This window comes from Schistocerca piceifrons, chromosome 3 (genome assembly GCF_021461385.2).
Source record: "Schistocerca piceifrons isolate TAMUIC-IGC-003096 chromosome 3, iqSchPice1.1, whole genome shotgun sequence".
NCBI classification, from domain to species: Eukaryota; Metazoa; Arthropoda; class Insecta; order Orthoptera; family Acrididae; genus Schistocerca; species Schistocerca piceifrons.
The window spans coordinates 121,033,180-121,052,774 of NC_060140.1; the positions used below are offsets into that span (position 1 = coordinate 121,033,180).

Genomic DNA, 19,595 nt, shown 5'->3' on the forward strand with positions numbered 1-19,595 from the left:
GTGGGGTTGGAGGAAGGTTTCATTAAGGAGGAAGGCGTCCACGCGGTGGGTGGCAAGGGTATGGAGGAAGAGGTTCTTGTTGGCGGGAAGGGAGCGGATGTTGTTGAAAAGGATACGTTGCTGTCGCGCCATGACAGGGATTTAAACGAGGGTGTCAAGACAGGAGAAGGTGAAATGGGCCTGGTTGTTGGAGTAGGTGGCGTACATTTTGAGGTGGAAAACGGATCGGGCGGCGAGGGAGATCTGTTGGAGGGTGTGTGGGCGCTGAAAAGGATGAACATTCTGCAGGACAATGGTGAGGAATCGGATGATGTCCTCAGTGGTAGGGGGTGGGCGAAGGGAGTTGCCGGGAGGGGTGGGGGCGTCCAGAGGGCGGACAGGAACGGTGAGTTCAGGAGTGGTAGGAGGGGGTCGGGCCTTACACTTCTGGGAGTAGGTGGGATGAGGGAGGTTACAGGTATTACAGGAGGGGGGGGCGGACTGGAGATTGGGGCACTGCCGTAAAAAGTGGGCTTGCCTACAGTGCGGGCAGGTGGGGGCCTCGCGGCACTCAAATGTTGGGTGCGCATTATATCGCAAGCACCTTTGGCAGCGTTTGTAGTGCCCCCGCCCATTATACTCATTACTCGCGTTGCCGATTCCCGTAAGAGTTCAGGCACTGTTTCTGCATCCGCACGGAAGAAGAAGATGGTCAAGTGGCCGGTGAGCATTAACTATATATACAGGGTGGTCCATTGATCGTGACCGGGCCAAATATCTTACGAAATAAGCGTTAAACGAAAAAACTACAAAGAACGAAACTTGTCTAGCTTGAAGAGGGAAACAAGATGGCGCTATGGTTGGCCCGCTAGATGGCGCTGCCATAGGTGAAACACGTCCGAAAGAACAGATACCATATTAGTGTATACAAAAGTACTTCGTCAATCCAGTTATACCATTTGGCAACCAGCGATCTCCACTGCCCGCCAAATAAAAGTGAAGCACTCAGGCGGAGGAAACACAATCAAACTTCACGGGTTGAGAGGGTATGTGATGTTACTTCAGTGATTATAAAACCAAGTCAAATTTAGAAACAACGTGGCAGTAGGAGCTCGCTTACTGGTTTAAGGTTGTACCCCTTCTGGCCTGAATGCATGGTCTAATTTGTTTGGTAATGGTCTTACAAACCGGCTGTATCCTTTTCTGAGGCTAGCTGGCCCACAAGTGTTGTAACTGGTCCTTCATATCCCGGATATTGGCACCAAAATGGAGTTTATGGCTGAGCTGGTACCACATACGTTCTATCTGGGACGGATATTGTGATTTTGTTGATCACAGGAGCATCTCAACATTATTCAGAGAGTTCGTATAAATATGTGCCATGCATGACCGAGCATTGTCCTGTAGGAAAATAGCACCATTTTACTATCACACTGAAGGTAACATTTGGGTTTACAGGATGTTTGTCAGAGTTCCCTTAATCTCTACCAATCGTGACCTGAGGATATACCCGATGGTTCCCCAGACTATGACGCCAGGAGCAACAAAGCTGTGCTTCCCCAAACCATTGCAAGAATGGAACCTCCTCCCAGGTCAGGTCGCTCCAAATTCATCGACGATGATTACGAAAGGCAGTGCAGTACCGCGATCCACTCCTGAAAATACATACATATATATATATATATATATATATATATATATATATATATATATATATATATATATGACAACATTCATAAGCAATCCATGTTGCCCAATCATAGCACCATTACAAATGCAGCTGGCTGTGCTGTGCTGTTAACAGCAGCTTATGACAGGATCGTAACTCCCTACTCCGTATGCTGCTAGTCTCTGTCCAATGGCGTAGGATGACGAAGAATGTTGCACGAAGTCCATCACTTGTTCTTGGACGGTAATCGCAGATATGAAGGGGTTACGATGTTCTTGGTGCACAATATGGCCAGCCTCCTTTTGAGAGGTCAGGTTTGGTCGGCTGGAACTTGACAATCGGCTGTCCCACAAATCTGGATACTGAGCAAATCGACAAGCTGGTCAAATGGAGACACACGGTGAGAACTCTCTGGTGATAACGGTTTAAGGTAGTGTAGTACCTCTCGGTGTTCTTCACAGTGATCACTCAACATCTGAGGCAGTTGAGCCCCCTCAATATACCACAGAAGACCTGGTAACAACACTAAACATGAACAACACTAATGCAGAACAATCAGCATTCTACCAGTCACAGAAAATTGCAACCGCATACAGGCAAATGGTGAGCATGTGTACTAACTTTCATTCACATCTAACCACGTCTTCTTGGTGCTTCATTTTTTGTCTGGCAGTGTATTTTGAAAGTAAGTAACCGTCATAAAAATTCTTGATCCAGGGTAAAATCGTTTGTTTCGTTATGACCATGGCGTTTCGGCCACTTCTGCACACCTTTTGTACTGGCATTTTATTGCGATACATAAAAGAGCAACTGTCACTGACACACATATTGTCAGCTCACAAAGATTTCTTTAGCCACTGTTACCCTGTTTGTTGGCAAGTTTTTCAGGCCACGTGCCAAATTAATAGTTTCTAGTGAATGATGAGTGCTACATTGATTGACAACCAACCGAAGCAAAAAAAAACATAACAATTTTTTTTATTTCAATGCAAGAGATAACGCAATTGTTTGGATTGTAATGCATTGGCAAGAATCCGACGTCCTGCGGAAGGCTAGCTTACATTAGCATTAGCATTGCCCTACTGGCCAAAATGGAATCACAGGAAGGTCTCCGGATCTAGTTCGGTATGCCAGCTAGTAACAAAGTGTGACATATTTTCGGGAGGACACTGAGTTCCCCTCAGTCATGCATAAACCTGTTTGCGTGCACTTACAGGTAAACTGCGTAATTTGACATGCAGAGAGTATCGAAATGGCTTCTACAAAATGCTTCCGCCGTCTACCGGATACCCTGATAAGGAATGCTAGTCTTCTAGTAGACGGAATGTGAGACTCTCCAACAGCACGTTGGAGGCGAAAGCGAAGAGGAAGATTGGGAAAGAAGGCGAGAAAAGAAAAGGACAGATGCTCTTGGCAGACTGGCAGGGAGTGGTACGCAGAAATCATGAAATGACCCAATCATGACGTGAAGAAAAGGACTGGTTCTGCAAGAAGAGTGGAACGGGACCTAAAATTTTTATACGGGCACAGAAAATGAATTTCGAGATGTTCCACGATAAGTCAAGGGACTGGAGGAGTCTTTCATTTGAGGACACCGGAGACGCCTCGGAAACGTCTTCATAGCGTAATTACCAGACTCTAGACGCTGCATTGAAGGCAGCCACATTAATCATTCAATTTCGTAGGCGGGCTTCAGAATATGCGGAAAACATAATTCTGGAACTTCCACCGATTCCGTTGCTTCCAGCATTCATCAAGCTTATTCATAGTAGCACCAGGGGGTATGCCATGGTACCAGGCTAATGATTGTGATAATGCTTTGTTCTTGACAGTTGAAATCCAAAAGACTTATCAGTTGTAAATTAACAGGAAAATTGATTAGAAGGCACTGTAAAAACAACATTTCGATTTTCTTTATTTTTAAGTGGTTACACATATGTTTCTAACAAATCTGTTTCAGCCATGCAACCCATGTGTTTTGACTTTGCAGTTGGTGTTCCGAGTGTCGCCATAGCGGTGGTAGTGATGGCCATGCAGTTCTGGTCGTCGGCTGGTTCAGCTGTCATCAACCTTCAGAGCATCGAGGTGCACCCCACGTGTCTGCGCCAGATTACCGCGAGCGTAGAGTACGCAGTTGCTGGTGTTTGCATGTCTCTTGTTCCGTACATCGTCTTTCAGGTACGTCCTACCAATGTGCAAAGCTTCTAAAGTAAATACTAAGGTTTACTGCTTGGGTCTACTGAAAATTATATTGAAACCAGTAAAGCAACTGTGGCCTGTAAATAAATGCTGGTTCAAGCGCAACAATTTAATCTTGGAGCTCTTCCGTCGGTCCATCTTTCCATAGAAAAACAACAATATGGGAAATTTGGGTCCACCCTGATGCAAAACACTTTTATTATTTATTTATTTATTCCCAAACTAGTTTCGGTAACAAATATTGCCATCTAAATTGAGTTTCTTAATTCTGAAATATGCAGAAATAGCACAGTTATAAAACGTTGTACAGGATTACTACATGTGCGCTGATTGTTTTTTAAATATTGTTTTCTATAAATTCTTTTATATATGCTATTTCCCCACGTTTTAGAATTAAAGAACCCACTGATGATGGAAACGTTTGTCGTTTTGGAAGGCGGACCCACCATTATCATATTGTTGTGGTTGTGTATAACAACTGTACAAAAGCAGTATAAAAGCTGGGAATCACGGTACAACATAAAAGCAGTACAGGTTTCTTTTCATATACGTGTTGTTATTCTACGGTAAGAACAAAATTATTTAAAATTTGAAGATAATAAAATATTCTTTATGCAACGGCTCTAACTTAAATAAGAATACAAGTGCCATCACAGCAGTTTTCACTCATTTCAGAATGTTATTGTGAAACCACTTATTCTCCTCTTTTACAAATGCAATCATTTTAGCTAAATCCCTTCTCTTTCCTTCAGAAAACCTAGGTTCACAGCGTAGTGTAGCTGCAGTTGCTGAAGATCGGAAGGCTTCACGTTACTCTTCAAGGTGTACTACGGTATATTGATAATTTTCACTTATGGACCGTCGGCCAGCAACTGAATAAAACACAATTTTAGTGCCATACGCGTTTCGCCTTTATTTTCTGCAAGGCATCATCAGTGGCAGGTTGCGTAGACAGTTTCTTACATATTACGCTCCTGTTGCATTTTTGGTGTTGTTCTTCTTCCTATGAGCGCCAATTTGCTGTTTTTTCGGCATTCCACAGCACTATGCACTGAACGCTTGTTTTAATGCAATGTTTTGGTTTCTGTTGCTGACTGTCAAAAAATGGCACTAAAATTGTGTTTTATTCAGTTGCTGTCAGACGGTCCATAAGTGAAAATTATCAATATACCGTAGTATTACGCGCAACTGAGGAAGACAGGATCACAAAAGTTGAAGATGTCTTCAAGGTGTAATTTTCCTTGAACTCTTCAGTTGCATTCAGGTTTGATCAATACAGAGTCCCTAGGCGTTCAGCAGTCAGTCTGATCCACTGTGCTTTTGAAATATTCACACTGGTAAACTTTTATATTTTTCGGCAGCTGACTTAAAGTCGTAAACATCTGTTTCTGGTATCGTGTGCTTCGTTTCAGTGAGAGGGGAACTAAATCTTTCGCAGCTACACGCAGCGTTAGCCTCTTGCATTTCTCAAAATCACGATCGCAGAACGTAGAAGTGTGTCGTCTTGCCAAAATTTTGTGTATTATTTCCGTAAGGTAACCCTTTGCTATTAGGTAAAGCCACAGAAACACCGTCTGATTTTTGTTCTGCCCACAGCAGCAGTCAGTTCATGTTATTAGTTTCTTTTTAGAAATAAGTTTCGATGTAAAGGCTTGATGCACACAGGAAGCAGTTGCATTCCACGTACGGCCACATGGAAGGGATACATGTGACCGGTTTGATTATCACCAAAACGAATGCAAAAGTTGTAATTTGACAGCTCCAATAAGTAGTACATTTCACTGTGCCTGAATGAAGGAAGAGTATCTCCTTCCCTTCGCTGCGTAGTTTCTATCTTTCGCTTTGAGCTCCACCTTCATTTCTCTTTCTCCATTTTAGTGGAATTTTCCTTTACATTTTGTAATATTCTGTGCTATTTCTGTTGTTAGACACGAATGCCGTTTTGTGACAGCTGTAAACACTGTTTCCCGCTGCTCTGGTGCTTGTGTCAGAATGTGTGTCATTGGCCTTCGCAAGCACAGCGGAATTTCACCTACAACTCAAATTTTCATTTTTTGGCGCATGACCCGTTATTTACTTACATGCCCCAATTTCGAGTACGTGCTGAACCATCCAGTCACTGATGGCGTTATTTTGAGTGTTTGCTTCATTACAGTGAATCTCGTGATTTTAAAACAATTCTAATCACGTGTGTAATACCTCCTAATTGTGCTTCTTTCAACTTTAGCACAACTTGATCTTCAGTGACTCAAACGACTGTTTTTATACTTGATTCCATTTTATCAAAATAAACAAGAAATTAAAGAACTGTGTGCTCTGCAGTAACTTGTTGCAATGTCTCACTGGCTCGATGACAAATGTGCTTTATTCTTAATTTGACTCTCTCTCTATCTCTCTCTATCTCTCTCTCTCTCTCTCTCTCTCTCTCTCTCTCTCACACACACACACACACACACACACACACACACACACACACACACACACACACACAAGCATAAACACACGCACATACACTAAATACTGCGATAAATTCTCTTTACGTTATTGAACTGACAAATATCTACTCTGATAGACAACTTTACTGTCAGAGCACTCTCTCACTTCTTTACATACTAACGCATCTAGTATTTGTACTCAAACACTCACACAATCATACTACACAGAGGCGCACAAATACAGCGTAGTGAAGTACAATAATACTAATTTCCTGAGAAAATAGTATTGAATACTGGACAATGTCTCTGTTTAGGCGCTGATGACCACGCTGTTTAGCGCCCGAAAACCTCAAACCACACACACACTCTGCTTAAATTCAAGTAGAACTATGAATTCCCTAACGTGACGTTACAAGAGCTCCATCTGTAATGACCCTGCTAAAACTTTACAAAACAACTTGCGGGTAAACAATTGTATTCGCACTAAAACTGTATGGAAAATAACTACAAGAAAAGTCACTATTGCTGTGTACTCGATAACAAATGTGCTGAGCACTGACAGCGTGAACATATTCCTATAGTTTTTGAAATACAAAAGAGTTTAGATTTAATACGTAATTTCTGAATGTTCATTACTCTTCTAATACGTTCTAAATCATAAACTGCACCCAAATACTAAATGATGCGTATTATTACATTCTCGTACACACAGCTTGCTGTAGATGTTTTGAGCGTGGAGTCAAAGATGTGATTCGGCGCTTTTTCTATCAGAGATAGTCGTAACTGCCGACAATGGAAGATGGTTACTGTGATTTTCGACTGTCAAGGTGTCGCAGAACCAGGCTGCTGACAATACGGTGCCAGTCCTCGATTCAGCCGTTATGAATTACGTAAAAAATATTTTTCTGCAACCAACTGCTCTAAAAATCGATTTGCTTACATGAAATACCACAAACATTGTATACAAAATTGCAGCTGCGATTTAAATGTGATCTATGAGCAAAACTAAAATCGTAAATACATAAGTGATGTCACAGTCCGCAAAGAAAGATTTAAGTGTTCGTTTTTCCTGCATTCTCTTCGAGAGTGGAACGGTAGACAAGCAGCTTGAAGGTGGTTCGATAAATCCTCCGTCAGGCATTTAATTGCGAATTGCAGAGTATTCTTGTAGATGTAGATGTACAAGAGGAACGCGCTGGCACAACAGATTTATATCATCGAGCAATGTGTGCTTTATATTTAAACTTTCACTCAAACGTACTATGCCTCTACACTACAAACTGATAAAAATTGTTTGTTAACAAAATCCGTATAATATTCGCTGATTCAGATAAAGACAACACATTTATACAAGAATTTTATCTCACTGAACGAATAAAGTCCACTTCACTTACTCTAACGACAATACAGCCCGCTCATCTTCTGCTGGCAGATTCAAATCGAAGTCCAGTTTCTTACTGGGTTCTACAAAACTACATCGCATCTGATTTTCACCATACACGATTGTTGGTTCCTCTTGCTTCTCTCCTTTTTCTTTAAATCTTCCTCAGAAAATTAGTTTCGCTTCTTCTTCCCTCAATATAACATCTTCTCTTCTTGAGCCGTTTTCACTGCTTCCGGATATTTTGTATACTTGATGTTCAACACAGATTTTGTCACTACATTTCTCCAAGACGCAATAGCTCAGTCTCTTCCAAAACATCTTCGCTGTGTCTGATAATCCTGTTAAACTGTAACAATGTAACTTCTTCACATGATTGTATGTCTCTCTCCTTCAGCTCAAAGCATCACATTCAGGAATTTGACTCACAAAACTTCTACTTCCCACAATCCGTATAACGATCCTCCATTAACGTATTTCCGTGACGTACACCATAGCTTCACTTTTAGATACACAGTTGTTTCCCAGTTGGCATAATACTTAGTTTAAAATAACCGCAAAATTTACGTTGACTTTATGTAAAGGTGCAACACCAAAGCACATGCTTGCAGATACGATTATATATTTAAATTTAAGTTATATTTTACGTTATGATTTGTCTAAGAAAAATCAGTAAAAATGTATATTAAATCAAAATTACAACCATGACCAATAACTGTGGCGAAGAATGTTAGTAGAATCACTCCATGTTAATTACAGAGTAGAAAATCTCCGGCACCCTTTCCCAGAATAATTCTTTGCAATGGTCTTTGCTTATCCTGCAGATCATGCAAAAACTATTTTTACCTGGGCTGATGAAGAGAGGAGATTATGTCACCTTGGCGAACCTTCGGAACAAGTTGAGCGACCATTGATGTCATCCCTTGTCAAAAGAATGTCGTCCAAGTTTTAAGTGTCGCTGTTTAGTGTAGTTTACTATGAAGAGAATGTGTAGGCTGCGCCATTTGTACTGATGATCTAAATGAGAGCAAGGGCAGCGTGAATACCAGAGCCGGCACATGGTGTAACCCTGTCTAATGGCACCTCTCAGACTGCCGAGCTTAACGTTATCTGAAATACTGTCACCTGCCATATGGCGTAGGGCCTACAAGGATTGTGTGTCAAATTCTTAGCATTACAACTTAATAACAGATTTAACTGGGAGGAGCATACGACAGAACTGCTGAAGCGCCTAAACAAATCTCTATGTGCTGTGTGAATGTTGTCAGACACAGATGTTACAAAAATTAAAAAACAAGCTAGTGTAATGCGTACTTTCATTCCATAATGTCATACGGAACTATTTTCTGGAGTAACTCATGAAGCCAAGCTAAAGATTTCCGAGCCCAAAAACGTGGAATATGAATTATTTGTGATGTGAACTCAAGAATGTCCTGCAGAGGGCTACTTAAAGCTTCCCAATATATTTATACCTTAACGAAATTCGTCATAAAAAAGATATACAGGGTGGTCCATTGATAGTGACGAGGCCAAATATCTCATGAAATAAGCATCAAACAAAACAACAAAGAACGAAACTCGTCTAGCTTGAAGGGCGAAACCAGATGGCGTTATGGTTGGCGCGCTAGATGGCGCTGCCATAGGTCAAACGGATATCAACTGCGTTTTTTAAAATAGGAACCCCCATTTTTATTACATATTCGTGTAGTACGTAAAGAAATATGAATGTTTTAGTTGGACCACTTTTTTCGCTTTGTGATAAATGGCGCTGTAATAGTCACAAACGTATAAGTACGTGGTATCAGTGCGGACGGTATTTGCTTCGAGATACATTACCCGTGTTAAAATGGACCGTTAACCAACTGCGGAAAAGGTCGACATCGTGTTGACGTATGGCTATTATGATCCAAATGCCCAACGGGCGTGTGCTATGTATGCTGCTCGGTATCCTGGACGACATCATCCAAGTGTCCGGAACGTTCGCCGGATAGATACGTGATTTAAGGAAACAGGAAGTGTTCAGCCACATGTGAAACGTCAAGCACGACCTGCAACAAATGATGATGCCTAAGTAGGTGTTTTAGCTGCTGTCGCGGCTAATCCGCACGTCAGTAGCAGACAAATTGCGCGAGAATCGGGAATCTCAAAAACGTCGGTGTTGAGAATGCTACATCAACATCGATTGCACCCGTACCATATTTCTATACATCAGGAATTGCATGGCGACGACTTTGAACGTCGTGTACAATTCTGCCACTGGGCACAAGAGAAATCACGGGACGATGACAGATTTTTTGCACGCGTTCTATTGAGTGACGAAGTGTCATTCACCAACAGCGGTAACGTAAACCGGCGTAATATGCACTATTGGGCAACGGAAAATCCACGATGGCTGCTACAAGTGGAACATCAACGACCTTGGCGGGTTAATGTATGGTGAATCATTATGGAAGGAAGGATAATTGGCCCCCATTTTGTCGATGGCAATCTAAATGGCGCAATGTATGCTGATTTCCTACGTAATGTTCTACCGATATTACTACAAGATGTTTCACTGCGTGACAGTATGGCGATGTACTTCCAACATGATGGATGTCTGGCACATAGCTTGCGTGCGGTTGAAGCGGTACTGAATAGCATTTTTCATGACAGTTGGATTGGTCGTCGAAGCACCATACCATGACCCGCACGTTCACCGGATCTTACTTACCCGGATTTCTTTCTGTGGGGAAAGTTGAAGGATATTTGCCATCGTGATCCATCGACATCGTCTGACAACATGCTCAGCGCTTTTTCCATGCATGTTCGAACATTACAGAAGGCGAACTACTCGCTGTTGGTAGGAATGTCGTTACACGTATTGCCAAATGCATTGAGGTTGACGCACATCATTTTGAGCATTTATTGCATTAATGTGGTATTTACAGGTAATCAGGCTGTAACAGCATGGAATCTCAGAAAATATCAGTTCACAATGGTACATGTATCACAATGGAACAACGGAAATAAAATGTTCTAACGTACCTACGTTCTGTATTTTAATTTAAAAAACCTACCTGTTACCAAGTATTCGTCTAAAATTGTGAGGCATTTTTGCCCGGTCATGATCAATGGACCACCCTGTATATTTTTTTCCAAATCAGCAGCTCTGTTCATGGAATCAGCTCTAGAAATAAGAATAACTTTCACAATGATTTAAAGTCACCTACTTGGTTCGGAAAGCTGTCCACCATTCCGCAGTATACATTTTCAATAACATGCCAGCAGCCATGCATCACTAATAAAAAAGTTCATTTTGAGAAGAGTGTAAAGGATTTAATGGTGGCCAACTCCTTCTTCTCCACTGATGAATTTCCTAGCAGAACATATTGAGCATGTATGTTATTAATATTACCACATAATGTGAATATTGCTTACAATCCGACATCGGTACCAATTTTGTGCTGTGACGCAATCATTGTAAGTAAGTGCTGTAATTTTTTTTCCTTATTTGATGATGTGTGGTTACAATTGCTCAAGAATTATCATATGCACCTAAGAGTGTTTCACATTTAACATTTGGTGACGAGTTTTATATCATTTTAAATGTAAATAGGCTTAAGATTTGTTTTCTAATCGACTCCAATCCACAAGGTAATTTCATTTCGAATATGTGGAAGGTACATTAGCATATCTGGTCGTATTTTGTAAATATTTACTGTGTATGCTTACTTTCTGTGATGGTCGACGTCCTAGAGGATGTCCTCACTACGGCGCGCGGGGTAGCCGCATGCTCTAGGGCGTCTTGTCACGTCCGTGTGGCTTCCCCCGTCGGAGGTTCAAGTCCTCCCTCGGGCATGGGTGTGTGGGTTGTCCTTATTGTAAGTTAGATTAAGTAGTGTGTAGCGCTTAGAGAGCGATGACCTCAGCAGTTTGGTCCCATAAGACCTCACCACAAATTTCCAAATTTCTCCTCACTATCGGTCAATTCGAACGAAAAGTACATCTAATCTAATCTGCGTCTGCCGTCTCAAAACTTGGTTGGCACAGACTGTGACGTGCACACCTCATATGCTCCAAAGCTAGAAGTGGCATGGCTTCACCACGGGTGCCGCCACTCACCCAACGACAACTTGCCCCATGACGTCACCACCGTTGTGACGGCTCCCCATCTATTGCGGCTGCTGAGACCAGCCACTGACTCACGCTGGCGTGACGTGAGCAAACCTCCTGTAGGTGTGAGGTGGTCCGTTCTCCACCTGCAGTGGGCGCTCACCTTTGGCAGCGGAACCTGTCCAATTCCAGCCACAGAAGCCGCTGGGTGTGTTATTTTACCTGCCCGGAAGAGGAGGGGACGATATGTTGTCTCACCGACGCTGCTCGGATCGACTGTGGACAGTCTTTTGCTTCTTCAGCACTATCATTCTTTTTACAAAAAAAATCGATAAAGATTAATAACAACATATATAAGTACATCATAATACCCAGCCATTTCTCCTAGTAAACATGAAAAGAAGTCATAGTGGACGGACACAAGAAGCTGTCAGAAAACTAGCTTTAATAACAGAAATTCAAAATGTAGACAGGATTGCATAGATTCATCCCCTCTGGGACCAAAATATAATCATTGACAAACAGTTACAAAGCTTTAAATGCATGATCTTCACTTTAAAATTCATTATAAGAAAAATATGATGTTTATTACAATAAGGTACTCCTGGCACTATCGACAAGAAGGTATATTACACAACACAATAAAAAGTCCTATCTACTTATCTATAAGTAACTGGGATGAGGCATGAGGTGAAGGAGAAGGGAGTAGTTCCTGCTACTACCATTTCCTTCAAACTACATAACTACTCCAAGTATATTTTCTTCAAACTACATCACTACTAGAGATATGAGTATCCCCCTTCTCACTACTGTCAAGATTTACACAGACCACATATCCACATAAAAGGTACTGTGTCAGAACAACTTGAAGCTGGTTAGTCTACCTCAGTCTACTTCATCACATACACCGGCTGTTGTGGACCATCTGCTATATTCAGATTTCCACTTCTCAGTTACTATTGCTGCTTCGTAGGGACTAGTGACTGTCCACACTTCTTCAACACATTTATTCAATCTTCAATGGCCAAGTAGCAAGTATCCCACTTTTCGTCACAATAAAGCTATAGCTGGAAAAACACCTATATAGTAACATACAGGCACAGCACAACCACACAATGACATGGCAAAACTCTCATATACATACTATTTAATCCACTTGTAACAGTCATCCCTGCCTACAGATGACACTGATTACCTCACACGAGGGCTATAGTCGATCTATATCATGAACTTATTATTTAGTGCGTCTCTCATCAATACGAGTGTTATTCTCATTTAGACGCCATTTTTACGAAAATTCTTTCTCCCAGTCAGAATTGCCATCATTATTCACATTACACTCCTCAATAATATATCTCGGTTGTCATCGCGGATTGAGCGTTCCATGACAGAAAAGCGTAAAAAATAACAGTACACTATTAATATGCAGCAACAACGAAATCTAATTTGGAAATTTACTGTGAACAAATTAGTTGCACTACAATTCTTCTTTCAGGTTGCGCCTCTCTCAGTGTGTATAGCGTAAAAGAATGATGCTTTCCTCACTGGCTGGCGAATAAAACTTCCATAAAGTCTCGCTTCCTACATTAACATGAGCAAGGCACTTCCTTCCAGCCAACATTCTTCTCATAACAGCCACGTATTTCTATAAGTTGACATATAATATTTCTTATTTCCTCTGATTCATTGATGTTAAAAGCTTGAGTGACTAAGAAATCTGAGATTTTCTGAAAGACACAATGCTGCATAAAAAGGCGTTCATATCATCTAGCAGTCTTCCAAAGCACAATACTTAAATTCGACCATACTTGTTGTCTTTGTAACAGATTACTTCAAGATTGTACTCCATATTATTTTAAAATCGTGAGAACCAGGCCCACTTACAATTTAACCAGGAAATATTTAGCCAGTGATGACACAAATACAGGCATTATGCCACGGAGAACCTAATAGACTATTCTCTTGACACAAGGATAGTTAAGTACACAAGCGAACACTCACACGATATAGATTTTTGATGAAGAAACTTTATATCCTATGATCATCTTCTGTTTATTCCATGGAAACTTTAACATTTGACACATGGTCCAACCCCTTGCAACATTTGACCTGTAGAGTTTCTAACTACACAGCAGTCTGATACACTATCCTGCGTATAGATTCTGAAAAACTTCTGCTGTTTACTTCAGTCCGAAGACTAGTTTGATGCAGCTCTCCATGCTACTTTATACTGTGCAAGCCTCTTCATCTCCGAATAACTACTACAACCTGCATCTTTCTGAATCTGCTTAGTGTATTCATTTCTTAGTCACCCTCTGCAGTTTTTATCCTCCACGCTGAACTTCAGTTCTAAACTGGTGATCCCTTGATGACTCAGAACGTGTCCTACCAGCCGATCCCTTCTTTTAGTTAAGTTGTGCCACGATTTCCTCCCCAATTCTATTCAATGCCTCCTCATTAGCTACGTGGTCTACCCATCTAATCTTCAGCATTCTTCTGTAGCACCACAATTCGAAAGATTCTATTCTCTTCTTGTCCCCACCGTTTATCGTCCATGTTTCACTTCCATACAGGGCTACGCTTCATACAAATACTTCCACAAAAGACTTCCTGTCACTTAAATTTATACTCCATGTTAACAAATTTCTCTTCTTCAGAAACGCTTTCCTTGTTATTGCCAGTATACATATTATATCCTCTGTACTTCGACCATCATCAGTTATTTTTCTCCCCAAATAGCAAATCTCATTTACTACTTTAAGAGTTTCTTTTAATAATCTAATTCTCTCAGCAATCTCTGATTTAATTCAACTACATTTCATTATCGTCGTTTCGCTTTTGTTGATGTTCATCTTATATCCTCCTTTCAAGACAATGTCCACTCTATTCAGCTGCTCTTCCACGCCCTTGCATTCTCTGAAAGAACCACAATGACGTCGGCAAACCTCAAAGTTTTCATTTCTTCTCCATGGATTTTAATTCTCTAAATGTTTCTTTTACTTCCGTTACTGATTGCTTAATATACAGATTGAATAACATTGGGGGTAGGCTACAACCGTGTCTCACTTCCTTCTCAATCACTTCTTCCCTTTCATGCCCCTCAACTGTCATCTGGTTTCTGTACAAATTGTAAATAGGCTTTCGCTCCCTGTATTTTACCCCAGTCACTTTCAGAATTTGAAAGAGAATATTCCATTCAACATCGTAAAAAGCTTTTTCAAAGTCTACAAATGCCAGAAACGTAGGTTTGCCTGTCTAAACCGTAGGGACAATATTGCCGCGCGTGTTTCAACATTTCTGCGGAATCCAAACTGATCTTCCCCGAGGTCGGCTTCTACTAGTTTTTCCGTTCATTTGTAAAGAATTCGTGTTAGTATTTTGCAACCAAGACTTATTAAAGTGATAGTTCGGCAATTTTCACACCTGTTGACACTTGCTTTCGTCGGGATTGGAATAATTATATTCTGCTTGAATTCTGGGGGCATTTTTCCTCTTTCATACATATTGCTTACCACAAGGAAGAGTTTCGTCATGACTGTCTCTCCCAAGGCTATCAGTGGTTCTAATGGAATGTTGTCTACACCCAGGACCTTGTTTCGACTTAGGTCTTTCAGAAGCCTGTCAAATTCTTCTCACAGTATCATATCTCCCATTTCATCTTCGTTTACTTCCTTTTCCATTTCCATAATATTGCCCTCAAGTACATCGGCCTTGTATAGACCCTCTGTATACTCCTTCCATCTTTCTGCTTTCTCTACTTTGCTTAAGACTGGTTTGCCATTTGAGGTCTTGAAATTCACACATGCGGTTCTCTTTTCTCCAAAGATCTCTTTAATTATCCTGTGGGGAGTACCTATCTTACCCCTAGTGATATATGCCTGTAAATCCTTACATTTGTCCTCTACCGATCCATGCTTAGCCACTTTACAGATCCTGTCGATCTCACTTTTGAAACGTTTGTATTCCTTTTTTCCTGCTTCATTACCGCATTTTTATATTTTCTTCTTTCATCAATTAAATTCATTATCTCTTCTGTTACACAAGATTTTCTTCTAGCTCTCGTCCTTTTATTTATTTGATTCTGTAATGCCTTCACTATTTCATGTCTCAGAGGTGCCCATTTCTTTGTCCCATTCTTGTCAATCGTTCCCTAATGGTCTCTCTCACACCCTCTACTGGTTCTTTCAGTTTATCCAGGTCCCATCTCCTTAAATTCCCACCTTTTTGCAGGTTCTTCAGTTTTAATCTACAGTTCATAACCAATAAATTGTGGTCAGAGTCCACATCTGTCCCTGGAAATGTCTTACAATTTAAAACCTGGTTCCTAAAACTCTGTCTTACAAGTACGTAATCTATCTGAAACGTTCCAGTGTATCCAGGCCTCTTCCACGTACACAACCTTCTGTGTGTATGACAGTCAATGAAACCTCTTGTCTGACTCTTAGTTCCTCTTTCGAAACCGAAGCCTTATTTCTTCATCTTCCCTTTTCTGATTCTTTGAGAACAGTTTCAGTCGCAAGTTGAACAACGACCTTTCGCAGTCTCCCTTTACCAGGTAGAAAACTGACCAATTCCCAAGTTCTGTTTGGATATTACTTATTTTTCAAAACTAATAGGGTAGCTTATCCTATGGATCTGTGATGTAGCTCATTTATGATATTTTAGAAGCCTTGAAGTAGACATCCGAGGGCTATGATGTTACGAACGATAAACCTGGCATAACGTACCTAAGTCCTTAATTCCTTCATGATCTTACTGAAGGGTTACAAGCAAGGTGGTAACGTGAGGTGTAACCAGCTTGATTCTTCTCCATGCGAATTCCACTTGCCATTATCTGGAACAAAATTGCCGACCACTGTCTTAGATAATTTTTACTACTCATCCTACATCAAACAGGAAGTCAGTGTGAAAGGTGTTTACTACTGTGTTTGTGGTTGTGCTCGACAATGGGTGTGGGTGTATCAAATTTCAGAGTCAACTCAGTGGCTATTATTCGTTGGAGGGGCTCTTACAGATCCTTGGTGGTGGTCTAATTCGTATAGAAATTATAGGACACAAAAAGAGCTAAATTACTATTAGTGGACAGTTTTTACTTTTTGCGTACCATGCTAGTTGCCACGGCTCTCTTTATATGTCTCTTCACGCTACTGAAATACAATGATTCCCTAAATTTGGACAAAAGTTTCCTGACGCCATAATTTGCATTACTATGATGCATGAGTTTTGTCTATGAGTTCCTCTGGAACGCAGAGAACCCAGTGTGTGTCACAAATCCCCCTTTTATTGAACAGCGCATTATTTTTGACTAATTAAAACTAGCATATCACGATTACCTCATGATCTCTCCTCTTTGTCTTCATAGTTTTAAAAATTGTGTTCTTATCTTGTTCCTGGTCTAGGATCACAAGAAGTGCCATGTATTTTTCCAAACGGGTTTGTTATAGGTATATGAAACTGAAGTTATTTATTCCCTGATCTATTTCAGTACGTCAGATTAAAGCAGTGGGTGCTCAAGACAGCATATTCTCCGTGATATTCTGCAAACCTCGTGCAAAGACGATTTGACATGTACATTCTTGATGGTAGAGGACCCATCAGGCTAAACAACCACAGGTTAATTTAAGCGTCATAAAGGACTGAAGTGCTTTATGACTGTAATAAACTTTTGTCTCTTGTCCAAACAGAGAATACCTGAAGTTGAAGAAACCCCGTGTCATGGCAAGCACCTCTAGCTGTGTTACTGAATAGTTCTTTTCGGATTTACTCAGTACATGACACATGAACATTGCAACCCCCAGAACCATTACTTCCTCTTTGGTGTACTCTTGGAACGAGGTAACACCAAGCCCATTCCATGAACTGTCTAACAATAAATAGAATTACAATGACAACCCCAGATGTACCAGTATGGGGGCACAAACAACTCTTCTTTCATTTCATCAAACTCGTTCTGCACTCACTTGTCCCAATCCCAGGCTGCCTGTTTACCATTTGAGCTGCAGAAAACTGGTTGTGGGTATGCTTTACATGTAAATAAACCTTTTCTAGAAATTTATTAAACTCAAAATCCATGCAATTGCCATTCATTAAATGGTACAGGAAAAACTCAAATCACTCGCTGTTCTTCTTGGCCAGGCTGTATTACTTCCGCAGACAACAAATATCCCACAAAGTTCAGTTCATTTTAGTGAATTTTAACCTGGCAAGATTTATATTTATGCTCTAGCACTGAAAAGCATCCAATAATGTATCCGGCATCTCACAATATTTCGTGCATTATTATTCAGCGATCAACAAATCTTTCTCATTCCGTTCTGAATGTCATAGAAGACAAATTCCATCTGATTGTAAGCTGGTGGAATTGGTAGCATCTGCCTAAATAGAGGAAGGGGTGTCGTTCGGCCTTTCAGCAAGTGTGACCGACTGATTTTAACATCGCGACCCCATGAAATTTATGTAATAATTAGTCTAACGGGTCAGGACAGTCAGTTTCTGCTTGAGTTGTGGCGTTGATCGGTCTGATTGACCCATCCCTCTTCATAACACTAAGGAGAGATTGTTGTATGAGCTGACTTCTGCTTTGATAGCAACTTGGTCTAACAAATTACTAATCTCCGTCCCCATCTTCCCTTGACAGATCCATTGATCAAGTAACGTCTTACAAAAAATTCATTGAGTTCTGTAGCTCAGAACTAGTACGCAAAATCCCTAATCGTGCCCGGCCCCCCACAGCAGACATTCTTGTACGATTCCAAAATCGATTCTAGTGCTGTTCTCTCATTATTGTCAATATGTGGCACATCTTTCCATGGATTATACGTCACACATGTCTTTCTCATCTGTTACCCTTGACGGGGAAATTGATCAAACCATACTGAAATTTACCCAGACGCCTCAGAAATAGTTCCCTGGAGTGCATCACCAGTCCTAGATATTCACTCTCTTGACTATCCCCAATTTAGGTAGCCATCAAAAACAAGCATAATTGGGAGGCCACCCAGACACAACACGACTGATTTTTCTTATAGACAAATGACATTCCTGTACTGGCCCAGGCAATCCCGACCTAGAAGTGTTTCCGTCTACACGACTAGCACCATGGAAAAGTTTGCACTTAGAATGAAACTGACATGAAAGCTCAATCCACATCTGACTCTTCATGTCTACACTCTTTCCTGGAATTACACCAGTTACCTTAGTCTTCTGTAACGAGAAAACTGGCCCAGGCCTGTGTCTTATCACAGAGGCTTGACGCTCCACGTCCAAAATACACTGGACCATGACATCTGGAATATTTTAGGGTGCTTAAGAGTTTATAGTTCTTAGTCCTCCTCACACAACAAAATTCGTTTACAGTGTCATCACTTCTCTCTCATACAGCCCATCAGCCCCCTCGATGGCCAGTATTGCCTATAACTTTCGCGTCCCCTGAATTGCGTACGTTACTATGTGGGTCTGGTCACAAGTTTCCACGAAACATGAGGTACACCATCATTTAAAGTTCGCTAGTTGTCTTGAAACCGACGACATTCATTGTCATTCTGACACAGATACCATTCATCAGGACACACCTGCGGTTGTTCTTGTTGCAAGGAGAATACTCTGCCGATAATTTCTTTCATAATTAGAAACTCTCACCTATTATGCCTTTCATCTTTATATCTGTGTTGTGGAGTGTCCGCTCTCACCACTGTCATCCTCGCCTCCTCCCCCGACCCCCCGCCCCAGAGGTGTGATCCACCATATTTCTGACATAGTCAAAGTCCTGGAGGAGGGCTGGGTTGACTTGATGTCTCGCATATGTCGATTTGGAATAATAATCGCCGGGCACAACTTACTC

At 41.1% G+C, this 19,595-nt stretch overlaps 1 protein-coding gene across 1 annotated transcript in view; it reads left to right on the forward strand.

The window, feature by feature from the left end:
• The window catches only part of LOC124788448 (solute carrier family 22 member 7-like), a 128,734-nt gene that overhangs the window by 98,207 nt on the left and 10,932 nt on the right, over nt 1-19,595 (forward strand). The window contains exon 7 of the mRNA XM_047255720.1: nt 3,639-3,826. Within this exon, the coding sequence (XP_047111676.1) occupies nt 3,639-3,826 (188 nt within the window). The remainder of the gene's footprint in view (nt 1-3,638; nt 3,827-19,595) is intronic.